Source organism: Epinephelus lanceolatus, chromosome 14 (assembly GCF_041903045.1).
Source record: "Epinephelus lanceolatus isolate andai-2023 chromosome 14, ASM4190304v1, whole genome shotgun sequence".
In the NCBI taxonomy this organism is placed as follows: Eukaryota; Metazoa; Chordata; class Actinopteri; order Perciformes; family Serranidae; genus Epinephelus; species Epinephelus lanceolatus.
Genome location: NC_135747.1, coordinates 34,694,897 through 34,722,771, shown reverse-complemented (window position 1 = coordinate 34,722,771; position 27,875 = coordinate 34,694,897). Strand labels below are relative to the sequence as shown.

At 39.6% G+C, this 27,875-nt stretch overlaps 2 protein-coding genes and 1 long non-coding RNA gene across 3 annotated transcripts; 1 reads left to right on the top strand and 2 right to left on the bottom strand.

Annotated features, from left to right (window-relative positions):
• Positions 1-1,188: 1,188 nt before the first annotated feature.
• Positions 1,189-11,691, bottom strand: ndufa10 (NADH:ubiquinone oxidoreductase subunit A10). Its single transcript, XM_033613616.2, has 10 exons — positions 11,546-11,691; positions 9,070-9,238; positions 7,220-7,435; positions 6,964-7,050; positions 6,641-6,762; positions 4,610-4,689; positions 4,449-4,503; positions 4,276-4,361; positions 3,886-3,994; positions 1,189-1,389 (listed from the first exon to the last, which is right to left on the bottom strand). Exons 1-10 carry the CDS (start codon positions 11,618-11,620, stop codon positions 1,321-1,323), a joined length of 1,068 nt encoding a protein of 355 aa, XP_033469507.1. The 5' UTR covers positions 11,621-11,691; the 3' UTR covers positions 1,189-1,320.
• Positions 11,584-26,834, top strand: LOC117248493 (uncharacterized). Its single transcript, XR_004500923.1, has 3 exons — positions 11,584-11,690; positions 14,993-15,055; positions 26,701-26,834. It is a non-coding gene; the product is annotated as an uncharacterized LOC117248493 (long non-coding RNA).
• Positions 12,488-14,301, bottom strand: LOC144466892 (uncharacterized). The gene is made up of 5 exons (XM_078174817.1): positions 14,279-14,301; positions 13,988-14,156; positions 13,573-13,577; positions 12,862-12,947; positions 12,488-12,498 (listed from the first exon to the last, which is right to left on the bottom strand). The coding sequence occupies exons 1-5, from the start codon at positions 14,299-14,301 to the stop codon at positions 12,488-12,490; spliced, it is 294 nt and encodes a 97-aa protein (XP_078030943.1).
• Positions 26,835-27,875: the final 1,041 nt, after the last annotated feature.

Here is a 27,875-nt window from a genome sequence, read left to right as displayed (position 1 = left end):
ACATTAATTTCTTTATTTATACTTTAACTTTTGTCATTTTTTTGTCGTCCATAAATATCCATTGCAAGGATACTTAAAAAAAAAAAAGCAGAAGGAGCTGCTGATCTTACGCCACCTTCACACCCGCAATGACTGAAAGCCAAGCTCGCCCTTACCACCAGAAAGTCTTTGTCTTTGCTGAGCAGCTGTAACTCCAAATTAAATCAGAACATGTTCTTTCGTAATGGACGTACTTAACAATTACCCCCCCATATTTTTTTCCCCAAATATAAATTCACTCCTGAGGGTCACTGCCAAACCTGGAGACTGTTTTCTCCAACAAACAGGATTAAAAACCAAAGACCAGACAAGTGGTCTGAACGACTGTCCTGTCTTCACTGGAACGTGAGCTGGCAGATTTATTACATTACAATGAAATGGTCACCACATTCAGTGCCAGCTGCACCACATGCACCTTGATGTTCAGCTGGCAGCATCTCCACCACAGGCCACCTATTGGAAGATAAACTGCTACTCTGATGTTTGTCACCATGTGTTGGATTTGGTTTTAGAGCAGATTAATCTGCTTGTACGAGGACGTGTGAGATGTAAACTGTTTGATGGTGTTTGTTTGTTTTACGTTGTTTTTTTTTTTTGTTTTTTTTTACTGAGAGCTCAACACAGTTAAATCACATACTAAGAGCATTTTAGAGAAATGTTCATAAATAACAGAAATATTGTGGCGTTTCCTTTGTAGATCTGAGAACAAGAAGATCATGGAATATGGAGACTTTGAAACACAAAACAAAATACGTACCTATAATGTTTTTTCACAGACGTGCCAAAATATTTTTTCTGCTTATGCAACTGACAGAAAAAAGTGCTACCAGGCAATACAAAACAAAAACTGTTATAAACACATCTAATCAAAGAAAAAGGATAAATCGTTGACTGTGAGGATGAAAAAGCAAAAACATTTCATGATGAGATGGAATATTTTGCTCTTTATTGGACCAGTTTTATGCATTTAACTCAATCTTAGTTGATAAATGTTGGTCATTCTGGATTTTCAGACTTTTCCAACACTATTCCCACATTTTTTTCAATAATACAGCATGTTAAAGTGACCCACGCTTGATTCATGATCCTATGCATCAAAGTTCCTATCTTCCCATCCTCTCCGGCATGAAGAGTGAGAACAAAAGACACTGTAGATTCAAAATTTATTCTTTTCATACATACATATTATTTAGGATGTACAGCAGGAGACAAGTGGATCAATAACGGACGAGCAGTCCAGACTTCACTCGGCTTGAATTAGTTACAGACTTGTGGACTCGTTCACTTCAGCCAGATGTATTTGTCTCCGACATCTGCGTTATAACCAGAGGCGTACTTCTTCCCAGGGAGCTGCAAGGACAAAACAAATTGACAATTAAACTAAAAGGAACAAGACGTGAACATTTAAAGCAGAAGGATGGTTGAAAAATGAGCAACTCTTTGGAACTGAAGCAGCTGAAAGCATCTAATTAAGGTAAGTGGGCTGCCTGCAGAGTTAAATTTTAACACTAAATATAATTATATCTAATTCTCAAGTAATGCAGGAAGGTGTTGTGTTTGATCAGCGGAAAATCCTTCACTGTTGACAGCTGAATAATCGGTTAAATAATGTCAGTAAAAAACAAAAATCATCACTCCTTGTTACACCTTCAGGTTTTCTGACTGTCAAATACATTTTTTCATATATTTGATGGAAGCTGCAATAAATCAGCATCGCAAACGTCTTTCCTTGACTTTACTTTGTCAACTCAAGTGTGCCGGGGGAGATTACGCCACCACGTGTCACAGTTCTCATTCTCTCCACCGAGATCCGGGCTCAGAACTAAATGTCAGGTCGCAGCCTCCTGTAGCATTACGCAGCCTGATTTTTGCAGCAAGGGGAGACAAAAAAGTCTCCAGTCAATAAACAGAAAAGGTCATACCCAAATGTTTCCCTGCAAGACTGATGATACCAAAAGCCTTGTAGAATATTCCATATCTGGCATTTGCCTTCTTGTAACCGCGAGTCGTTCAATATTTCAGCGGAAGGAAATTAGTTCCACGGCGCTGGCAGCGCTGCTCGGGCTTCACGTGGCAAAGGGTAGAGAAATAAAAGTATTCGATATATAGAGAACACCAGGGGATGGAGACGGGGATCCTCGGTGTGATTTTCAATAAAGTGCTCATCACAAGATAATGCAACTTATCCTCAGATAATGACAAAACATAAAAGAAAAGGGCAAGCCATACGTCTGCATCGCAGCTAATTACTGTTATACAGCAGCCAGTGTCTCATTAGAGACAATCCCAGCTGATCTGTGGGATCAGCATTAGGGCACCAATATACCGGTCGATATTAGCTCGTCCCAGCCCAGCCCTAAACAAGAGGGAGCAGTAGGGGTGTGCCATATTATCTCCTTCACAATAACACGAGTACAATATTTAATATGATATGAAAAATCCATATTGTGATACTCGTGATACTTCACCTTGTTGACATACTGACGTCATACTGTTACCCATGGCAACAACAAGCATAGCTGAAAGCGAAGTTATTACCGACTCTGCGGTGGTTCCAGAAAGAGGAGCAGCTTCAGCAGTGTGGAATAAACTGTGGCGTCCTGAATGTTTTATGAACAGCCCCGGACTTCTCAGACTCTTTAGTGACTTACCGCTCAGAGGGAACTCATTCAGCGGCTCCTCTGGCAGCAGCACAGCGTCTCTACCTCTCCTCTCTCGTCGTGCGCGCACTGGAGTCAGTGTCGCCAAGTGATTCTGTCATAAACCTTTGGTAATGTAAACCTACGTGATGCTCACGGCTCGACAAGAAACTCCATATATGTGACTGTGTGATAGATGTGGTATCATAACAGCCTGTCACAGGTTACAGTGTGATGATAAGAGGAGAAATGGCAGAGCATAAAGGTCCAGGTGGAAAAAAAACAATCATTTAGGATTTTACTAAAAGAAGGAATCACCTGTTGATTTATATATATAGATCCCAGGGGACATTCTTTGTATTTGAGAGCTGTTTAAATGTGTAATTTGTGGAAGATTTTATTTAGTTATACTGAGCAGAGCAGTACAGAAATTCAAGAGATGTGCTTGAGGGAGCATTTAAGGCATCCATAAATCCATAATCAACATTTGTGAACATGAGCTACTCTCTCTCTCTCTCTCAAAGCCTAAAACCAGACTTCTGCATTCAATCAGGCCATACCTACAGCGAGCCTGACGTGCACCTCCACAAAAATCTAACTACAAGTCGTGGCGTCACAGACCTCCTGTTTATTATTGTAAGCTGAAACAATTTCCTTCAGTGGAAACGAAGCTTTCATGTACCTTTATTTCACAGATAAAAATTGACAAGACAATGAGGTCCCCTAAAATTGCATCTCAGTCTTATTTGTAATTTATCCTGGCATCATATGAGAAGAGAAAACGTCAGCTAGCTGCTAGGCTAACTTATGTAACAGGTAATGTCATAGGTTTATGGTAATAACATTAGCATATTGTATATGTGTGGGAAAAGAAGATGAACCTTGCGAGTTATTCTGGAGCCTAATTTTGTGACGTTACCTTTGTTTAATGTTGCTGTTGTTCCTTCATACGAGTAGAAGAAAATACCACTATGCTAATTTATGCAATGTAAAATGTCACAGGCTTATGCTAATAACGTTAGCATGTCGTACATGTGGGGAAAACATGTCTGATATAAGACAAGTGTTTAGTCGGTAAACCTTGTGAGTTACCGTGCAGTAGATAAAGTCTAAATATAACGTACATATGGACACAAATGAAGCAGAGAATGATATTAGGAATGGCATTTTCATGACTGTAACAAACGAGCATCTTGTCTCTACATACCGCTTTATAGGCGTAGTATTTTTCATCATAGTCATGGGCTCCGATGGTTATTTCTGGAAGAAACTTTGGTATGTGGGTCAGTGTTGCCACCCTCTGTTTGTCTTCCACACTGTGAAACACAGACAAAAGGGCACCGAAAAAAAAATCAGATCACAGCAATGTCCTGATGTATGCTGATGTATGGGAGGAATACAGCGTATAAAAGGCAATCAGGAGGAATCTGCATTTTAAGTATTCCATGTGATTCGTTTCAGGTGCTTTGCATATTTATCCATAATGAGTGTGACAAGCGGAGGCTGAGGCTGTGAATCCGACTTCACCTGTTGAAGATCTTCCTCTGTGTAATTTGCATTTAAATGTGGGAACGTATAACATTAATCAAGAACTCACAGCATCCTCATGTGATGGTAGGTGACATCATCCTGCTCCAGCCACGGCCCCTTCTCGAACTTCAAATACTCAATGTCTTCTGCCACCTGTGGACAGCACACAACCCGTAAGCCGTCTACACAAAATAATAAATAGATTTTAGGCATCAAAAAACACCTGAGAAAGAATCTTACCCTTTCAACATCTTGGGCCTGGGTTGCTTCGTAAGCTAGCACCTCCGACTGTTTACTGAAAGAAAAAAGTAAGACGATAAGAATCAAATGTGATTTATGTTAAATTTGACAGCTGTCAGAAATCTGTTAAACGTTTGTTCTACATAGTTTCAAATTCTCACCTGATTTGGGGCAGGAAAGATTTCTTGTAGCTCTCCTCAATGCCCTTCAGATACGTCAGGGGCACATTCTGAAGATAGGACTGAGAATACAGAGATTACATTTTAATAATTGGTAATGATTAACTGATTCACCAGCCAGATTAAAACACAACACTATATAATATGAAACTTTATACCAGGGTTCAACATTAACCATGGCACGACAGCCCCTGGCCACAAAAACATACTCTGAGGCCACCAGACATCGCCTGCAGGTGGCCCCCTGCAGTCACTAAGTTTTCAGTTCTCTCTTGAGCCAGGGCTCGATGCTAACAGTGTCCCCGGGGCGACAGAAAATGTGTTTGGGGCGAACAAAGATTTACCCCGAGACGCCTCCAGCATGAACAGGATTTTTGTATGTATAAATAACTATCACTTAGCAAATGACCATCTTAATTGAGCAGAGCATGTCTTCATGCTGTTGGAGAGCTAGCTAGCTGTTAGTAGCCGGTGGGCAGCAGAGTTCTGTAGTGTGTTTGGCTAACAGAGCAAACAGCTAATGGAGCCAACTGAGATAGAACAAAGCACTCTAACTAAACTACTAGAGCTAACAGTGAACAACGCTAATGGCGCCAATAGAGCTACCAGCTAATCCAAACCAACAGAGCTAACAGCTAATGGAACTAATAGTGCTAACCACTCTAACCAAACTAGTAGAGCTAACATTGAACAAAGCTAACTAAGCCAATAGAGCTAACAGTTAACAAAGGTATCCAAACCGAAAGAGCTAACAACTAATGGAGCTAATAGAGCTAACCACTCTAACCAAACTACAACAGTTAACAGAGAACAAAGCTAACAGAGCCAATAGAGCTAATAGCTAACAGAAATAACCACGGAAATAGAGTTAACCGCTAACAGAGCTATCAAACCAACAGAGCTAACAGCTAATGAAGCTAACAGAACTAACCACTCTAACCGAACTACTCGGGCTAATAGTGAACAGAGCTTAAAAAACCAATAGAGCTAACAGCTAAGAGAAATAACTGAGCTCGAAGAGTTTACACCTAACGGAGCTAACTTAGCCAATAGACCTAATAGAGCTATCCTATCCAACAGAGCTAACACAGCTAACCACTCTAATCTAACTACTAGAGCTACCAGCGAGAAAGGCTAAGGGAGCCAATACAGCTAACAGCTAACAGACATAACCAAACTAATAGAGCTAACAGTTAACAGAGCTATCCAAACCAACAGAGCTAACAGCTAATGGAGCTAACAGAGCTAGCCACTCTAACCGAACTACTCGCCAACAGAGCTAACAGCTGACAGAGCTATCCACACCAGCGGAGCTAACATCTAATGAGGCTAATAGAACTTAACACTCTGACTGAACTACCAGAGCTAACAGCTAACGGAGCTCTCCAAACCCACAGAGCTAAGCGTGAACAAAGCTAATGGAGATAACTGAACCAGTGGAGCTAACAGAGCTAATACAGCAAACAACTAACAGAGCTAAACAAAGCAGGACTGAGAGTTTCTGTTTCTGTTGTTAAGTATTTATTTCCTCAACATGTTAATGATGTTTTTATTAAGCCAGTTACAATTATCAATGATAATAACAAAGTAAAGAAACATCAGACTATGAACTACGAGACTATGAGAGAATAAATCATATGTTAACAAAGATATTTTCATTGTGTTGATGTCTTTTGTTTTATTGAAGTGTCACAGTTATGGAAGGCTATGTAAATTTGTGTTAAATTGCCTTTTCTGTAGGATACTGTTTACATTACTTTACACAAGGGACATCAAAAATGTACTTTGGCTACCAAATTTAAGGGCTTGGTGACCCTGAAATATTAGCATTTTATATCAACATTTTATTTGGAATCAGTGTATCCGCTCCTCTGAGGTGTTTATTCACCTGCTGACATTGAACATTATGTCTTCTATTGAAAGTTAATGAGTGAAACTGAGATGTTTTGACATAATTACAGTTTCCCACGGAGATGACGGCATCACGTGGCGTCAGTGAATGTGTCTCATTACCTTGCCGCTCTGCTTCAGCTTCTTCTGCACCTCCTCGGCTGCCAGGTCGATGTAGATGACGAGATGCGGCGGCAGGAACTCGCAGATGCTGATGCCTTTGATCTCATTGTAGTGCTGCACACCTGCAAGCCACGGGGCATTTCTTTAAACAATGTGTAACCAGTGGAACATAATTTGTTTTTCGCAATACACGTCATGACCAAGTTTAACATCTGAAAACAGACTTGGGAAATCCCTGTCAATAGCTTTTATATTCAAGCCTACTGAAATATATAATTACTTTAAATGGTTGTGCATTATGTTTGTGCATCCTGAGTACTCACACTCCTTCCTGATGTATTTCTCTTTGAACATGGCCTCTAGGAACACCATGTCACTGAAGGGAGAACGCTCCAGGACCACTCCTTGACCTTAAAAACACAGAAGATCAGGATGACCCTGTTAACACTCTGTAAATCTTGTCATACACCAACTTCTACTACTAAAATCAATCAGCTGATATCCCAAACTTGATTTTGATTAATAGTTTTTGGCTGTAAATGACCTGACAGAACACTCAGCTCTCCGAGTCACTGATACCTGTAGTGAGCAGGTGTTCGATGGCGTCGGCATACTGAAGCAGCCTCATGGTGTACATCCACAGCTGTAGCCTGTAGCTGTTTCCATCGGCAGCTTTGGGGTCCATGTAGAACTTCTCCAGGCTGCACATCCCGTTGAAGTCAACAGGAAGTGGCTCCTTCTCCCCGGTCATCTTGTCTATGTAGTAAGTGTCAGGCTCAGGCATGTAGAGCATCCCTGGAGATAGATATCGGAAGATTTTAGTCATGGCTGATGCAAATACTTAACTTCAATGACATGGATATTGTCAACAATCATGGCTGCCTTCTCTCCAGCACCAAACAGGAAGCAGCAAACCCACAATAACATTATCTGTATTGGTTTTAACTCATGTTTAAATAATAATGACTACATATAAATACATGCAGTTTTACTGTCTGTCCACAGGGTGGCACACTAGAACAGGAAAACACAGGTAATATAGGTAAGGGGCAGCAGGTGTGTGACAGGGAAGCAAACAGTTTTTTGACCGTGTCAAGTGTGGCAATATGAAGAGTTTGTAGCTGGCTGAAACTGAAACTGTAGAATGGATATTTACCTGTGATGGACTCTGAAACTGGTAAGTGGAAACTTACCTGAATAATGGACATACATTGTTTCACCTGTGTGAAGGTGAGCACATGCTAAAATAAATGGGTCACCACACTCAAAGAAACCTGACCAATTGGACACTGGTTTATTGTTGTTGACCAGAACACGCGTCGGAACAATTTCTCCCACGACGCGCCTTACAGGCTGTAAATGTAACATTTTTTATTGAAAGACTACTGAAAGAGTTTGTATTTAATTCAGCGTGTATCTGATCCACCAACCAGCACTTATTTTAGTGAGAAATCTTAATTTTGAAAACACGTCGCCTCTCATTCCCACTGTTTCCTCCCACTACTACAACACAGCTAACCAACAGGGGCTGGTAGCAAGTTGAGGCGACGAATTCCAAAATGTTAAGTTTGTACGCAAATCCAGAATATTTTTATGGATTATATTGATGCCAACATTGACAAGAATATTGTCGACATATGACGTCTTTTATCTTGTGTTTCTAGAGTTATGTGTTTTTACAGATACTTCAAGAATTGCTAAAATATAATATTTCTTAAAGGGAGTTTGGTGTAACATTTTCCACCAGGAGCAGGATGGAAATAATCTCAAAAGGAATCTAGCTGTAGTTTTGCAAATAGCGATGCTGCAAGATCCTCAGTCTTTGCAAAACCTTAAAGTGTGTAACTAAAAACTTACATTGTCTTCAAGTGTGAGAGGGTGTCTGACTTTCATCTTCCAAAAAGTCTTTTCAAAGTCTCTTGTGTATAGTAGGCATAACTCCCGCTGGGACCACAAACAAGCATATTTCCCAAAATGTCAATCGTGTGCAGTGATACATTGACCGCTGCATAACAATAAATGTTAACAGGAGCTGACAGAGACAAGTCTAAGGCACTTTAGAAATGGTGTCACCTTTCTTTAATTTGTTCACCAGGGAGAACTCATGAATGTCCCGCTCTGTGCAGATCTTTGTCACGATTTTTAATAAACGAATTTCAAGGGTCCTTGTCAAAATTGTTTAAGCCGTGTGTTTATGATTTTAAAAAATACACATTACCAGATTTTTAAACTCCTAAATGTCAACATCACTACTAACCTCTGATGCAGGGAGCAGTATCAGCTAAATTTAAGCCATTTTAGCCTCATGATTGAAGGAACTGAGCATTTTAGCCTGTAAATGCCTTCACTGATCCACTACATGACTGTAAACCTGAGAGAACCACTTGCTGAGATTCTCTAGCGAAGCATCCCTATACTGAGTTACTTACCCAGCTTGTCAGCCAGCTTCTGAGCCAGAGCTCCTTTCCCCGAGGCCAAGTTGCCATCCAAGGTGATGATTTTGCTGTATTGTTGAAAGCGTGGCGTCGTCCTCTCACCCAGCGCATAGGCCCACCAGCCGTACCGTAGGCTTTTCACCGAGCTTGTGTGAACTCCTGCCTGAATGACCAAAAAACCCCACCAGCTTTAATTAATTGATAACACAGAGCTGATATAGACCAAAGTCCGATTCCCTCCAAACCCATTTTGCCCGAGGTCTGAAAAACCAACCAACCCAGCATTTCTACACAGGAACACCAATCTGCCCCAGGTTTACTGCGAGGAAGTTAGTTTGTGAAAAGGTCAGTTCAAGTTTATCTGGGAATGTACACTTTGGAAACATCCCTTCAACTTATTACAGGTAATAAAACTAGATATGACACAAGGACCAGGGCCTTGAGAAACCTGACCATTTTAATATCTTTAGTGGTTTCATCATGGGTACATATAACAAACAAATTTGCAAATGATGAAAGGGACAAAGTGACTGTCATATCAACAACAACCTCACACATCTGCACACTGCACTATGTTGGTATTCCAGCCTTGAAAAAGACAAGGCAACAGAATAAACAGCTACTGTTTTGCTAGTATTTGTAATGTGTTCAGAACATGGCGGTTTATGTCGGTAATTGTTTTGACCATTAGTAAGGTGGCTGTTGCATTTTTTCACACCTACTATAGTTATGATAGTGTTTTTGCCCAAGTCATTAAAGGGTTAATATCGCTGTAAGCTGCTTCCTGTCTCTCATCCAATGCTGCTTGTCACAATATGAATCGATTTACAGAAACAGACACATCAGTCCTGAATAATAAGGAGCAACCCCAAGTAAAATAAATAACTTTTTCTTTAAATTTTTGGTGCTTTCAACAAACAACAAACCACAGGTAAAAGGCTGATCATGTGATGATGGATTACAATAGGTAGCGCTAAGTTGCTACTTTTTCAGGTGCACCTAGCTAACATTAATGCAATGGAGGAGCCCTGAAATTGATCAATTGATAATATTAGAATTACCTGTAATTACACTTTGCACTATTTACTTTATACTACAGCTGCACTGCTAACTATGCTCATACTGTCCATATCTAGTATATTCATGCCCCTTGCTGTTCATTTCAGATTCTATTTATTCCTTATCATTTAGCATTTCTGATTAGATGCTGAACTGCATTTCGTTGTTTCAGTATCTGCACTCGGAGCAATAAATTCAATAAATCTGGGACTAATTTAATCAAATATTTGGTCCAGCTCATTTATATCAATGAGAGAACACCAGCTCTAGTTGTACCTAAATAACAGACAGCTTAGTATATCTGCATTTAACCGCACCTTAGTTCAATTCTAGTGCTTTTAGGATTGCAGCGATATACCTGTTTCAAGGTACACCGTGATATTAAAGTTCACGGTTATCATACTGTGTACATTTGCTTATCTACAATATTTTTTCTAAAAATGCAATTGGACAGAGAACGTCCCTTTTATTTTAAATATTTTAAAAACAGTGACTTTTGACACAAACTTCCATTAACAAAATGGTTTAAGGTTTCAGTTATAGTAATAAAACGTGTGTACAACCAACAATAAGCTGTCTGTTTTCTTTCCTTTAAGAGTCATTCTGACAGATAATAATATAAATTCTGTGATATGATGATACCGTGAAACCACGGTATTTTCAGAGACGGTTATGGAACCGAGAAAATCTCATACCATTGTACTTCTAAGGAAGGAATATGCAAGTAAAAACAAAACGAGAATCTAAACATAAATAGTGCTTGTTAAAATAGGAACAAAACATAGCAAAAATAAAATGCAAACTCATATAAATGTCAGTAATTGCAAATGAATAAACTTCATGTATTAAACAAGGATGCAATAAATGTATATGCATGATGATAAATGTAAATATGTCTGCACAGAGGTGTCATCAGCTGTAAAACAGTAGGTAAACGTTTGTAAAAGGTAAAGTGACGTGAAGAGACACACTGACTACATTTGTCTCTAAAGGTAGCAATAGGTGCTGGTTGTGACCTCACTGGATTACACTTTTTAAAAATAAAGTGTTAAGGTGCTGATGAGAACTTAAACGTGACAGGTGTACCATTAAAACTCTGCATGTAGCAACATTGAGACCGGCTAGCTTCACCAAACTGCATAATTACAAGGTGTTATCTCGACATGTTTGCCTGGGAACGTCACGTAAGCCTCGATAAATATAATTAACATTTACTTATATGTGCTGGCAACTTGTTTTCTCATTTCTCTCCTGCCAAGAACCTCATAAACAAACCAGCAGGTAGCCTAGTGGTGACTGATTGTGATGCTAACGGCTAGGAAGCTAACTAGCATTGCTAGCTTGTCCTTGTAAATTTGACACGCTCAGCAGAACAAATGAAACTCTGTGTCCGCGTGTTTTCTCTTCTCACCTTCTGTGTAATGTTCACAGCTTTAACAGCAGCTGCTCCCGACGGGATGACCAGTCTGACCACCCTCAGGGCCATGATTACCTGTCCTCCAAAGACCCTCCGACCTGACCCGAAAAATAACCGCTAGCCGGCAACTGAATATGACGTAAGAGGAGCTGGGGGGCCTTTGCTTGGTGCAGTGTCACACGTTTGCGTAGGTCTAATCGATGCCTGACTTTTATTTTGTTTAATTATCCAAAATTCTCACAAAATGAACAATATATAATTAATTTGCTCATTATTTTAGCTAAATCTTATATTCTGCTTTCAAAAATTTAGATCTAAATATATATCTTAAAATAATATCAAACTTAAAAATATGTAATTTGTGCAATTACACAAATTATTGAGGTTTGTGCTTACTTGTCACATTACTTTAATTTGTAGTGTTTGGTTCATTATTTTCCACTTCATGTACAAACTGAATGTGCTGACCACCAAATGCATTGTGTTAAAACTGTTTAAATTTAATTATTTCAGCCTAATTTTACATCCACAAAAAGAAATTATTGAAGATATTACCATCGTTTTTTTGTACATTAAAACAAACAGATCAAATAATTTTTTTCCAAACATTAGCACATCTAAAATAAAAAATAGACAAAACTATTAATTTGTGCAAATTATTCCATTTTATACCTAATTTAGTAAACCACTTGTGTGTGTTTTGTGCATATATATATGTTATATTTGATTTTTAGAGATTTACTGTAGGCCTATGTCATGTTTACAAATATGTTCTGCGTCTCAAGACGTAGCCTGCGTTGTTTGGCATAAAAAGGCTCGACTCCACATTAATACATAAATACAAAAATACAAAACACAACATTCATCCAAACAACAAAACCACACACACTACACATCACATCAGACACTACAAACAGTGGATACAGTGTGAATAATTCAACCTCTCCCTATAATGTATCAAAGAAAACTCAACATGATTTAATTATGTTGTTCATGCACAAAACCAATTTAAGCAACATAATAATAAGAAGAACTAGAAGGAGAACTAGAAGTAGAACTAGAACTAGAAGAACTAAAACTAGAAGTAGAAGAGCTAAAACTAGCAGAAGAACTAGAAGAAGAAGAACTAGAACTAGAAGAAGAAGAACTAGAACTAGGACTAGAAGAAGAACTAGAAGAAGAAGAACTAGAACTAGAAGAAGAACTAGAAGTAGAAGAACTATAACTAGCAGAAGAACTAAAACTAGAAGAACTAGAAGAAGAAGAACTAGAACTAGAAGAAGAACTAGAACTAGAAGAAGAACTAGGACTAGGACTAGAAGAAGAACTAGGACTAGAAGAAGAAGAACTAGAAGTAGAAGAACTAGAAGAAGAACTAGGACTAGAAGAAGGAGAACTAGAAGAAGAAGAACTAGAAGAAGAAGAACTAGGACTAGAAGAAGAACTAGAAGTAGAAGAACTATAACTAGCAGAAGAACTAGAACTAGAAGAACTAGAAGAAGAAGAACTAGGACTAGAAGAAGAACTAGGTCTAGAAGAAGAAGAACTAGAACTAGAAGAAGAACTAGGACTAGGACTAGAAGAAGAACTAGAAGTAGAAGAACTAGAAGAAGAACTAGGACTAGAAGAAGGAGAACTAGAAGAACTAGAAGAAGAAGAACTAGGACTAGAAGAAGAAGAACTAGGACTAGAAGAAGAACTAGGACTAGAAGAAGAAGAACTAGAAGTAGAAGAAGAACTAGAACTAGGACTAGAAGGAGAACTAGATGTAGAAGAACTAGAAGAAGAAGAACTAGGACTAGAAGAAGAAGAACTAGGACTAGAAGAAGAACTAGGACTAGAAGAAGAAGAACTAGAAGTAGAAGAAGAACTAGAACTAGGACTAGAAGGAGAACTAGATGTAGAAGAACTAGAAGAAGAAGAACTAGGACTAGAAGAAGAACTAGGACTAGAAGAAGAAGAACTAGAAGTAGAAGAACTATAACTAGCAGAAGAACTAGAACTAGAAGAAGAACTAGAACTAGGACTAGAAGGAGAAATAGAAGTAGAAGAACTAGAAGAAGAACTAGGACTAGAAGAAGAAGAACTAGAACTAGCAGAAGAACTAGAACTAGAAGAAGGAGAACTAGAAGAAGAACTAGGACTAGAAGAAGAACTAGAACTAGAAGTAGAAGAACTAGAACTAGCAGAAGAACTATAACTAGAAGAAGAACTAGGACTAGAAGAAGGAGAACTAGAAAAAGAACCAGGACTAGAAGAAGAACAACTAGAACTAGCAGAAGAACTAGAAGAACTATAACTAGAAGAAGAAGAACTAGAAGAACAACTATAACTAGAGGAAGAAGAACTATAACTAGAAGAAGAACTGGATCTAGAAGAAGAACCAGAACTAGTAGAAGAAGAACTAGAACTAGAAGAAGTAGAAGAAGAACTAGAACTAGAAGAAGAAGAAGAAGAAGAAGAAGAAGAAGAAGAAGAAGAAGAAGAAGAAGAAGAAGAAGAAGAAGAAGAAGAAGAAGAAGAAGAAGAAGAGGAAGAACTAGAAGAAGTAGAAGAAGTAGAAGAAGAAGTAGAAGAAGAAGAACTAGAAGAAGTAGAAGAAGAACTGGAAGAAGAAGAACTAGAAAAGGAAGAACTAGAACTAGAAGAAGAACTAGAAATGGAAGAACAAGAACTGGAAGAATTTAAGCACTGTCAATAAAATGTCATAGTGTCAAAGATTCTAACATAATTGTGGGAAACATGCCCATCACAATTCCCCAGAGCCAAAGGTGACATATTCAAGTAACTTGTTTTATCTGATCAACAGTCCAAAACTCAAATATATTTATCTAGTCTTTTACAAAAATTCAAAATCCTCAGAATTAAAGAGGGAAAATCAGCTAATAACATAGTTTGCTTGAAAACATGAAGCATTTATCAAAGTAGTTCCGCTTGGTTTCGGCACACAACAGGAGACCTTAACAGTTGATAATTAATTTTATGTTTGATTGAGTAATTGATTTATTGACTAATAATTTCTAAATCTAGAATAAAATACTTGTGTGCCAAAATGTAATTTTACCCCACAGTAATCAAACTTATATTAATTCTTGTAATTCTGATTCTGGTCATGGACTCTACCCTTATCCTTAATGAATCTTTAAGAGCGCCCACTGAGATTATTATTTGATTTGATTTTACTTTATTTGATTTATTTTATTTTATTTTATTTTATGGGGAAGACAATAACCAGGTAAAACTAGATCCCTGCCTGGTGTGTAGTTTTATCTTTTCACCAGCAGGTGGCATTATTAATTTGTTTTAAAAAAACCAGCCTCACTAGTACTGTCAGTAGATCCCAAATCTGTCCACTCATAAATGAAGATTCATTGTGGTTCACTGTGGTATTGCTGCGTTTACTTCACTGAAAGATGTGAATATTTCTTCCACCACTGGCAGGAACACAAACTGGCCCTCTCTGTGACAGACCCCCAGGTTTTCATCACTTCAGCAGGAACAGCTGTAAGTCGGAGCGGTGGCTTGGACCAGGCTCATGAGACAGATGGCATGAAAACTTGAACACAACACAACTCTCCCACAAGAAATGTAAACAGTCACAACATGACATCAGCCGACCTTTGTGAGGTTTTGCATGTGACGGTGTGAACAGCAGGATTTGGACCACACTGCCCTCCCAGATACAAACACAGGGTGCATGTGGGGGAGGTGATGCCCCCTCATGGCCCCCTGTGTTGAGCCTGAGGCGACATCATGATCTCAGTTTCTCTTCTTGTCACTGCAGTTCAGCATCAAAGCAAGTCATTATCCAAATGCTTCTCCGTCAGCATGAAAATATGTTTTTAATCTTCCTGATCTGATCTTCCTGATTTGGACTGGAATTTGCATAATGTGGGTTACTCCAACCCCGTGTTCACGTCTTTGTGGCACACTGGTGACTCACCAACAGAACAGGTGTAGTGTCGGAGGTGTGATGGAGATGCTGCTGATTAGACGATAAGCAGCCTCACTCTGGGGATTGTAATGACTTCACACATATCACCATCTGATTTGGTTATAGGCTCATACGTCTTTCCCTGCACCTTCCCTCACAGCGACCGGCTCGCTGCGTTCACACCTGCATTCTCGGGACTTTACATAACAGCTCCAGTCTGTCAGCATACAAGTGTGACTCACTGACTGTTTCCTCTGTAGGCTAGGAAACCACCAACGTAAACACGGCTGACAGTCGACTGCACCGCTTCATATTTCAGAGGCCATGCAGTATGAGCGCTGTGTGTTTCACGTCTGCACAGTCGAGTCTGCTCACAGAAAACTTACTGAACTGCAGATCTACACTTAATTTAATCAGTGAGGACACCACATGCCTAGACTACGCCTCAACACCAACAATATCTATCTCTTTTTGTATCTAGTTCTGTTTTCCAGCTTCTTTTCTCGTTCTGTTCCTCACTAGATGTTGTCAGACACACACCTTAGATGCTGCATCATGTCCTAGCTGCCAGCTCTTTGATCTATCTGAGACACAACAGGTTTAAATAAACACTTTCCACAATGTGGGCCAGTTGTACCCAAACAACTATAAGTCTACAGCCTCCCTAGAGGCCATGCTGTTTATTACACCTCACAACATGACTGCAAAAATGAAGGATGAAAAATTTCTTAAATATCAATAAATAAATGAATATTGAAATAAGTTAATACAAATATACATTTTAATAAATAATGCTGAAACAATACAGGAATAAAAATAAAAATAAGAATTAAATAATGCACAAATAAATGAGTAAAATAATACAAATATTGAAAACTTTCATATGTTTTTAAAATCCATGAAGAATTAAATATATAAAGAATTAAATAAATAAATATTCAAATAAGTTAATACAAATATACATTTTAATAAATAATGCTGAAACAATACAGGAATAAAAATAAGTGAGTAAAAGAATAAAAATTATTGAAATACAGATTATTTTTAAATCCATAAAACATTAAACATGTAAAGAATTTAAAAATAGATAAATACATATTCAAATGCGTTAATACATATAAATATATTTCAATAAATAATGCTAAAATAATACAGAAATTAAAAAAATGCATAAGTAAATAAGTAAAAGAATAAAAATATTAAACATACATAATTTCTTTTTTTAAAAAATTCATAAAACATTAAACATGTAAAGGCTTTAAAAATGAATAAATAAATATTGAAATAAGTTAATACATATAAATATATTGGAATAAATAATGCTAAAATAATAGACATTAAATAATGCACAAATAAATGAAAAATAATAAAAAATATTGAACACATGCATATGTTTTTAAAATCCATAAAGCATTAAATATGTAAAGAATTAAATAAATAAATATTCAAATGAGTTCATACAAATATAAATTTAATAAATAACGCTAACATACAGAAATTAAATAATGCACAAATAAATAAGTAAATGAATAAAAGTATTGAATACATACATAAATACATTTTTAAAAAAACAACATCTTAAAACATTAAATATGTAAAGGAAAAAAATGCATAGATAAATAAATACTTTAAATGTATGTCTACATTTAGACTGAGGTTAAAACTTCCTATCTCATTAGCATACAGACACAGAAATACAGAAATAAATAAATGCGGATGGAAAAAAAATGTAGAAATAGATCGAAAGAATTTATCTATTAATTTATGTCCTTTTTTAATTATCTAATTTTAAACATTTATTTATGCATTTATTTATTTATTTTCTATATTTTTATTTATTCATTCATTCACTTATTTATTTATTCTTTTGTTCTTTTATTGATTTGTTCATTTACCTATTTATATTGTATTTATTTGTTACTTATTTATATCATATTTATTTGATTATTTATTTATGTATTTATTTATGTATTTATTCTTAAGTCATTTTCCATCCTCTATAAGCAAATTGATTATTTAGCTGTTTTTTAAGTGTGACCGTTAGTGGACTTAAGAAGATTTTGAGTGATAGAGAAGGAGAGTAGGTCATGGGTCAACCTTTTCCCCTCAAATACATGTTTTTATTAATGTATTAAGGAAACATTTTTAATGACCTGCAAAGTTTCATTATGTCCATAGCAGAGGTGCAAACTCGAGTCACACAACTTGGACTCGAGTCAGACTCGAGTCACAAATTTGATGACTTTAGACTCGACTTTACAGAATCAGAAAAGACCTGCAACTTGTCGGCCTTAAATACTAACAGTATTACTCAGGACTTCACTTGGACTTGTGTCTTTTGACTTGAAAGTATTTGACACCTTCCCCTGAGCCAATCCAGGAAGAAAAAGTTGTTGACATTTTACAACATGAGATAAATATAATCATAAAAGTCAGAAACATACAAAGTTCATTCTGTTGTGGCGATTATTAATTGTGATATATGCTATGACGATGTCATGTCAGCTCTTTTTATTTTATGATTAAGTTAAGTCACAGTATTTTTAAATTACAGTACAGGCCAAAAGTTTGGACACACCTTCTCATTCAATGCGTTTTCTTTATTTTCATGACTATTTACATTGTAGATTCTCACTGAAGGCATCAAAACTATGAATGAACACATGTGGAGTTATGTACTTAACAAAAAAAGGTGAAATAACTGAAAACATGTTTTATATTCTAGTTTCTTCAAAATAGCCACCCTTTGCTCTGATTACTGCTTTGCACACTCTTGGCATTCTCTCCATGAGCTTCAAGAGGTAGTCACCTGAAATGGTTTTCCAACAGTCTTGAAGGAGTTCCCAGAGGTGTTTAGCACTTGTTGGCCCCCTTGCCTTCACTCTGCGGTCCAGCTCACCCCAAACCATCTCGATTGGGTTCAGGTCCGGTGACTGTGGAGGCCAGGTCATCTGCCGCAGCACTCCATCACTCTCCTTCTTGGTCAAATAGCCCTTACACAGCCTGGAGGTGTGTTTGGGGTCATTGTCCTGTTGAAAAATAAATGATCGTCCAACTAAACACAAACCGGATGGGATGGCATGTCGCTGCAGGATGCTGTGGTAGCCATGCTGGTTCAGTGTGCCTTCAATTTTGAATAAATCCCCAACAGTGTCACCAGCAAAACACCCCCACACCATCACACCTCCTCCTCCATGCTTCACAGTGGGAACCAGGCATGTGGAATCCATCCGTTCACCTTTTCTGCGTCTCACAAAGACACGGCGGTTGGAACCAATGATCTCAAATTTGGACTCATCAGACCAAAGCACAGATTTCCACTGGTCTAATGTCCATTCCTTGTGTTTCTTGGCCCAAACAAATCTCTTCTGCTTGTTGCCTCTCCTTAGCAGTGGTTTCCTAGCAGCTATTTGACCATGAAGGCCTGATTGGCGCAGTCTCCTCTTAACAGTTGTTCTAGAGATGGGTCTGCTGCTAGAACTCTGTGTGGCATTCATCTGGTCTCTGATCTGAGCTGCTGTTAACTTGCGATTTCTGAGGCTGGTGACTCGGATGAACTTATCCTCAGAAGCAGAGGTGACTCTTGGTCTTCCTTTCCTGGGTTGGTCCTCATGTGTGCCAGTTTCATTGTAGCGCTTGATGGTTTTTGCGACTCCACTTGGGGACACATTTAAAGTTTTTGCAATTTTCCGGACTGACTGACCTTCATTTCTTAAAGTAATGATGGCCACTCGTTTTTCTTTAGTTAGCTGATTGGTTCTTGCCATAATATGAATTTTAACAGTTGTCCAATAGGGCTGTCGGCTGTGTATTAACCTGACTTCTGCACAACACAACTGATGGTCCCAACCCCATTGATAAAGCAAGAAATTCCACTAATTAACCCTGATAAGGCACACCTGTGAAGTGGAAACCATTTCAGGTGACTACCTCTTGAAGCTCATGGAGAGAATGCCAAGAGTGTGCAAAGCAGTAATCAGAGCAAAGGGTGGCTATTTTGAAGAAACTAGAATATAAAACATGTTTTCAGTTATTTCACCTTTTTTTGTTAAGTACATAACTCCACATGTGTTCATTCATAGTTTTGATGCCTTCAGTGAGAATCTACAATGTAAATAGTCATGAAAATAAAGAAAACACATTGAATGAGAAGGTGTGTCCAAACTTTTGGCCTGTACTGTATATTAAACTAGAAACCAAATATTTAAAAAAGAAGTCATGGTTTTTGTAAATTTAATATGTTATTGCTTTGTTCAAATGACATTACATCTGGTGAAGATTGAATTATGACTTGTTTAGGACTGGAAACCCAGAGTTTAAGACATGAAACTTGAGTGCAAAGACTCGAGACCCACTTGTGATTTCCCAAACAATGACGTAGTCCCACCTGTGGTCAGTGTATCTACACGATGTTTGTTTCCCTAGTATATCCACTTGTGGTGACTAAAGCCTGATTAACTTTTTTAAGGTTGTGTTTAGGAACTCAAAGTGCTTGGTTAAGGTTTGGGGAAAGTTTGTGGTCTTGGCTGGACATGAGACAGGATGTGTTTTCTTTTTCAGTATTTAACCAAAATCATTATATTTCCCTGACCTCAACCAAAGTGTTTCCATTGTCAAAGCTCTGTGCTTTGTACCATCCGCCCCAAACACCTCGCTATGACGTCTGTGCGGTACAAGTTTGTGGACTGGGAAAACTTTCCATGGAGGAATTACATTTTCTCCAAAACGCTATTAGGTAAAAGTATTTAGTTGTACATAAACATAAATTTCAGGAGACAGGCTTGCATGTATTCGTCAAATCAAAAGGGTTTATCTTCTATAGGAGTTAAAACAGACTCATCAAATTTTAATAATTTTGAGTTTGAGTTTGTATGAGCAGAAATTCCTACCTGATGTTGACACCACAGTAAAGGTCGGGGAGGTCACCAGAAACACTGGGATTCATCTTATGAGGACCATTAATATCCAAAATGGCAGTCAGGCCAGTAGCTCCTTAAGTTTATCTTGTTTGGGACTGTCAGATGAATTGATGGACAAACTAGTGTCTTATTTCTGTATTTTTTTCCGATGCCACTAATGAAAAAGGAACCTATTAAAAACAGATTACTTCAAGAGACGACACAACCAACCCAATCACCAGAGGAAAATGTTGCCATTGTCTGTTTCTGCAAACCATGGATACATTACCTTTGTATGCTAATATGTGGTGGGTAGATTGAAATTTACTGTTTCAGCAGGACTGTGGTTAACATGTGGTTAGGTTTAGTCACAAAAGCCAATAGTCCCTTTTACTGTTAGTAAACAGTATTGCTGTGTCTCAAATCGCGTACTTCTGTACTTACCCTTAATATTTTGAGTGCATAAGTGCGTTCACACTGAGAAGTATGGAAAAATGCAGTGCACTATGAGTACCCGGATGGTGCACTCAAAACAGTCAAAAAGTTGAGTGTGGAACTATGGACACTTCTCACCCTCAATGGTCGCCATCTTGGCTGTGCGACCGTGGACGTCACTGCATTGTACAAATACATGTGTTTTTTGCAATAAGCACCACTATACTGTTGTCGGGTATAAGCCAGCAGTATGTGTATTGGGTTAATTTAGCAGTCTGTAATGATTTGGTACCGCGAACGATAACGCAAATGCTAATGCTACTTTGCTAACTAGCTAATTTGCGGTCGTCATTTCCGGTGAGTGCACAATGGCAGTGTTTGGTTTGAGACAACACTACCCTGTTGAAATTCGCGCACTACGCCAATGAGTACACAGTGCACATCGTATACTACACGGAAGCGTACACACAGAAGTATGTGATTTGAGACACACCATATGACATTTTTGGTAGGCGGGGCTTAGCTTGAGGCAAAACAGCAACATTAGCAACATTAGCAAGCGCTAGCTAGCAAGATCTGTTTGCTTGTTTTGGACAATGGAGGAAGGTGATGTGAGTGGTGCATTCAGAAATACTCAAGAAATACTCATTCCTGGACTGTTTGTGAATTCGTAACACTGAATGGATCGTTATCCATTATCCAAAGCACCGCACTCTTGGAGCAGCAGAGTGGAGTGAATGTGTGATTAACTTAACTGTTCGTCAATTCGTATAGAAATATAACACTCTGTTTCTTCGACCAACAGGGCTCTCATTTTAGTGTAAAGCATCAGACTGAATTTACGAACGCACCATGTCAGGTCACTCACTCAGGTCCATGCCATTGGTCCGACATCACATTAGTCCGATGTCCCGTTGTTCCAATATGTGATTATACTAGGCTATACTGTATTTGTGTACCATAGAGGATCAGCAAACGCAACAAAAGTAGGCTACTGGTCAAGATACAAGTGTCATAGAGAGGAGAGAGTGTAACACCATAACTTCCTGTTATCAACTCTGGGGTCGGGGTTGTGTGGGGAGCTCTCCGCGGTGCTGAACGGCTCCCAGCGGGCGTATTTCTGCCTTGATGGTGCACCGCGACCAGCTCTGGGTCAGCAGGGAAAGGCTTGAGGTGGAGCAGGCTCACAGCTTATGTGTTTGCCACTTTCTTTTTCATTTTAACCCACACCATGATCTTTTCCTAACCCTAACCAAGTGGTTTTTGTGTCTAAACCTAACCAGACCTTAACCACAGGGCATCATGATGATTTCGGAGCAACGGGTTTAATATGGTTGGACCAATGAGATGTCGGAATAATGGGCTGTTGGACCAATGGGCAGACCCCACTCACTTTCCGTGACTGCAAGTGTTGCTTGAATAAGTAAACACTGACCAACTAGACCAGTGGATGGATGATGTCACAGGAAGCCAATCTTACAAAGGAGAACGACTCTTGGAACAGTTTCCTCCAGTTTGTTTTGCTATTAAAGCTAATGTTAGCTAATGTGCTAAAAAGTTAGCGTTCCAGAGAAATCCAATATTCCTCTTAATCCCTCCCCAGTTTCTGATGAGGTGGACATGATAACCCGTAATACACATAACGTTATTCATCACTACAACAGGAAATACTTTTTCCCTAACCTGATATGAAGTGTGCGCTGCACATGTGAGCATTTTTGATGATGGCCTCCGTCCAGTCCTTTGGTCTTATCACATTTAACCATAGCTGTCTTTGTTCGTGTTGACGGGCGGTGGCGGCTGGTATGTGTTCAGATTTAATGACTCATGACTCATATTCCAGCACCCAATAACACAACAAGATGATATTTTAAGACTCCTATGTAGCCTACAGCCCTGTGGTAAGTCCTGTTTTGCTTCCAGCTAACTGGCAGGAAACGCAGTGATGTCTTGGTAAAAAACACCAACCACATTTAGTGGCTAAAAAGCTGCTGGAAATGCAGTTTTATTGTTTGTTGGTCTCGAACAGTTGTCCATTGGCAGCTTTCTCACCCAGATGTCACGCCATCCACCATCTCCTCCTCCTCCCACTGACAGTCAGCTCATATACTACGTCACTTTAGAAACGTTGATATGATTCATATGAAATATCACATTTTCAGGGTTTGCAGAAACATACAGTGCCAACATTTTCTTCTTCTGGTGACTGGGCTGACGCAGCAGATTGTAATTAAGTTGTATCGTGCAGGTAAAGAACTGAATGCTGTGACGAGATGTGTGCAAGCAGTAGGTCTTTTCAGCCAACGCTGAGAGATGAATTCATTCAACACACACTTATACACACACATGTACAGTAAATACACACAGTCATAGTACAGTACCAACACTTTCCTGTGTACACATCCTGACACACAGACGCACACACACACAGGAACCAGAGTAATTAGTCGACAGTAAAATAACAATACTCCACATTCAGGTCTCACGGCTGAAGCCCTGTGAGGCCAGCTGAGGGGTTTGGCAAATCTATCTGTGCCAAATTTCCGCTGGTTTTATAGCAGGTTTTATTTCACTCCTCTGCAGTTTGGACTGGCTTTAACGGTGCCAGCAGAGAGGAGGTTTTGCCTGCATTGTTTATCGTTAAACAACTCAGCATGGCAACGACAAAAGGAGCTTACATTTTCTGCTCTACGCCACACCTGCCTTAAACCATACAGAGAAACCTACAGCAGCATCCTTCATCTTGACTTCATGAAACAACCTGTGTTCAGTGTTTCTCGTGTGCATCTCTGATTAACACTCATAATTGGCAACAGTGTTTTAAACTCACAGCCCGACTGATACACACCGGCTCACACCTTGAATCATTTCCTGTTAGACATTTTGAGATACTTCTGGTGCGCTAACTGCACCGTCAGTCTGCGCTGACAACATCTGATGTTACATAAAGTCTTCGTGTGAAAGTGAACAACACAGGGGAACAACTGCAGGGTGCTCAATATGAAATCATTTTGCAGAGTTGTGCAATTTACCTGGTATGTGCGGCTGGTGTTGCTACAAAGGCTTCACAGTGTTTTGCAACAGTCTTTGAAATGTGAGTCATATTAACCAGAGCTGAAATGATTCATTGATTATTTGTCTACTAAGGGAAAATAATTGGCTGATATTTTGGTAGTGGATTCATTGTTTAAGTCGTTATTAAGCAAAAATGTCAAATATTCTCTGGCTGCAGCTTCTTTTTTCCACGCATCTGCTGCTCTTATTGTCCTTACAGCAAACTGAATATGTTTACTTTATGAAGTACAGTTTGGCAGCATCACTTTGGGTGTTATAAATCAATACTGACACCACCAAAATGTATGCAAATGTTTTTTGCACATCTCTTTGCTCTTAATGCATGTTGATTTATAGCTACCAAGTGTTACAGGAAGTGCTCAACGCCAAGACTTTGTATAGCAACAGGGGAGCACTGTGGATCTCTGTGAAAAGACGCACCCAGGCAGCCTCTTTAATGTCAATCAAAGGAAGCACATGGCTGTCTAATTTATACTGGCTAATACATTTGCAAGATTTTAGACTTTAGACGAGACAGACATTGAAGATATCTGTGATTGTCTCTCATTTGTGTTCCCCACCAGATCCACTCCTGGCTGCTGAAGTGTAATGATGGCTATTTCAGGCAACTTACACAACAGCACCTTGTTAAAATTAGGGAATTACTGAGACATTAAGTTAATTGCTCATGGTTTAGCACCATTTTCCATTGCTGAACCAGGACCGTGGTCTTCACATTAAAGCAACTACAAGGAACTTGTTGAGTTTGGTGAACCCTGTGGACAAAGGTGGTAGTATGTCCCCGAATGAAGACCATCTCCCATGAGCACCACTGCCAAATGTCTTAAAGATAGTGAGCATGTGTATTTTTGGTTGTTTTCTTGGAAGCAAGTGAAACAAAGACACAACTTATTTTGAGGACTATTTTTTTTAATTCATTCTGGAACACTTAAGCCAAAGAAAACTATTTCCATTTGCAGTATTATATGTGGCAGTATGGCTCTGTTTTGGGGCCTCTCCACCTTTCGTCGGGCCTACGCAGAAAGCCTCTTCCACACGCCTATGTGGGAAGCCATAAAGCAGAGTGAGCATACCTGTCTGCCCTTCCATAAGCATACGAGGAAAGCCTGAGGCAGAGAGAGCACACCTCCCTGCCCTTCCATGCGCCTACATGGAAAGCCTAAAGTGCAACACACACCGCCGCCATACGCCGCGCGTCAAAACGCCTGCCTCCATTATATTCTATGAAGCAACCCACACTGGCGCCAGCCGACGCGCCGCGCCGCTCTGCTTCAGCCCACTGCTCTATTTCCAGCGCAGCCGGCGCTCATGGCGGCGCTGCGAGAAAAGCCTTTTATGTACGTTTCGGCTGCCGTAGTATCAAAACCGGTTGTTTCAAATTTTTAATAAGACGACTCTGATAAGAAACTCACCCGTGAAATCCAAGTTGCTGTTGCCTCAAAGTTTTTCCTCTTCTTTTTCCGTTACTAGCAGTTGGCAACCGTTGGCAACTAGTGTAGGTACAGCCACCTAGAGGGCTGGGGTGGGAAATACACGTTAACGGTTCCGCTGCGCGCCGCTGCCAGTGTGTGTCGGGGGGCGGGACTTGACGGCCACAGCGCCGCGCCGGTGGTGGTGTGTGTTGCACTTAAGGCAGGGAGAGCAGGAGGAATGACCCAAAAGGAAAAGAACAGAGCAGCATCAATGACAAACAGAAATGACAGTGATAAGTCAGACACAACATAAAAAGGAAGAACTGGGGTGGAGGCAGGTTGCAAAGCGGCTTGCAGATGAAGCAGCAACAGTAGGCAGGCCAGAGCAGTTTAAATAGGGTGCCATGAATGAGATTCACCAATTGGTTGCATAGAAAGGAATCATGTGATCTATCAGCTGACTCCTTTCCATCAATCAGCTGCTCCATCAGTTGATTGGACTGTTGGAGTTCAGCTGATGTAGCTGGGATGTGAGCTGCCTGAACTAACGCTACGTTCAATTTTTAAACACAGCTGTCTGCAGGAGGCATAATGCTGATGTGATGTATATTTCATGTGGCAACCTACAGGGCTTAAAAATTAAGCCAAAGCAGAAGTGCCAAAAACTGCAGTTCCGCAAATAGCCACTTGAGGCCATAGACCCCCATGTTTAAACATCCAACTTTACAGCAGAAATAAACACGTTCACAGCCTGGTGCAAAAACGATTTTGGTGTCTGTGGCTAATTTTCCTGTTGATGACATCTGTACGGGGGTGAATTTTTATATAACTCACCAGTTAAAAGAAAATCTCATCTTGTTTGCTTTTAGCTAGGCATTACAACAGGCATTAACAATAAGTATATAGAAGTGGCCAGTCTTGATGCTACTGATTTCATTTGCTTATATAGGTCATACAGAGGCATAAGTAATGAATAGACTGTTTCATAACCAGTTAAAACTCCTTGTAGCTGCTTTAACGTGGAGTTTAAGAGGACTAAACTTAACTACAATGACGACAGTACCCTCTGTGTGCCTGTAATATGTCTTGCCCCAGTGACAAGATTTTCTCCTCCATAAAGTGCATTCCTACTATTCTCTGACATTGAGGTTTCTCCCACTGGCTGCGCACTAACACCACAGTAGTAACTCCCATACCTAACTAATAGCATCACACATGAAACTAATTGCCCACACAAGTGCGAATGAACAGAAATCATGACACTCACCGGGTGCTTTATACGACCTACTGTTCATTTTAATGGCCCTGTGGTTGAGGGTATAATGGATCTCAGTTACATCTCACTGTGTTAAAAACTGCCCTCCTGTCCTTCACACGCGATTCTTCCCTTCCCAGAGGGCAGCAGTCCTGCTTCTTGTCAAACCTCTGCCTGTTTGAAAAGGACTCTGGAGCTCACAGAGAGCTGATGGCCAACAGAGGATCTGACAGTCCGTGCTTTTTTTCCACCCGTTGCTTCAGCCCATTTCCCCCAGCAAAACAAACACATTAATAAAGTTTGAAAGGTGAAAATGAAAACTCTTGTGTGTTTGTTTGGCAGAAGTTGAAAATACGACCTCCTGCAGCTCTCTACACTTTGTCCCACACCCCTCCCATCAGGAGACCACGGGCACATGCACGTGCTTCATACAGTAACCCAGTGTTTCCTATATATTGATTTATTTAATCTTATTTAATTGTTGAGTTGTGCGCAGCATGTCTGCTCATCCCCTCCATCCCTTCCCTGCTTTCTGTTTCTTTGTTTGTCAGACCACAAGACTTACCTAGCCAGCCACCCCACGGTCCCTCTGTCGCTCTGGACTGCTTCCCCAGATTGAGTGTACACTGCAGCTTGGGAGACAGACCTTGGGTCAACAGGTGCAGTGGCGTGCATTCACCCAGTGCAAACCAACCCAGTGCCCCATGTCCCAAAAGGCTAGTGACCATCTGCAGCACCGGGTCTAACCTGTGTAATGGGGCATCTGAGGATTCGTCGCTGGGCAACAGCACTGATGACAGACTGGGGGTCTGTAGCTGGAGCTGTTGCCTGCTGCTTCCCGCAAAGATGATCCAAGGCTGCATGGAGTAAGTTGGAGGACCCTGTCATTTGAGGCTCTAGCTAATGCCAGCTACATAAACATGAGCTTGAAGCTGCTGTGAGCCTTTACGTCTAGTTAGCAGATGGTTAAACTATTAGTGACATTTTCTCTCCATCTCTGAAACGCTTTGCCGATATTGACAGGTTTTATTTCGTTTATCTTCAGACTCTCTTTTAGAAAAGTGCGTCTTCCTTTTCTGGGTTGCTTTGCAGTTGTTGCCAATGCTTGAATAGCATCCTTCTCTGCAGGATTCTCTGTCATTAAATCAGACTTTTACTGAAGGGACATGGACGTGCATCTGCATTTGTAGAACAACTAATAGGAACGCCTTCTCTCTAAAATGACCTGTGATTGACCAAAGACTCCCATCACAGGCTAGATTTTCTAAAGCCTGAAAACAGAGCCAAGAGGAGGTGAAGAAGTCTTCTCTCAGTC

Excerpts from the sequence above, each read along its gene's own strand:
- ndufa10 (XM_033613616.2), bottom strand. The coding sequence starts at position 11,620 with ATGGCCCTGAGGGTGGTCAGACTGGTCATCCCGTCGGGAGCAGCTGCT. Across the intron at positions 7,436-9,069 it reads GAAGCTGGCTGACAAGCTGG|GGATGCTCTACATGCCTGAG; the intron begins GTAAGTAACTCA and ends ATCTATCTCCAG. Across the intron at positions 4,504-4,609 it reads TCTTTCCTGCCCCAAATCAG|TAAACAGTCGGAGGTGCTAG; the intron begins GTGAGAATTTGA and ends TTTTTCTTTCAG.
- LOC144466892 (XM_078174817.1), bottom strand. The coding sequence starts at position 14,301 with ATGGGCATGTTTCCCACAATTAT. Across the intron at positions 14,157-14,278 it reads GGCATGTTTCCCACAATTAT|TTCTTCTTCTACTTCTTCTA; the intron begins GTTAGAATCTTT and ends TTCTTCTTCCAG.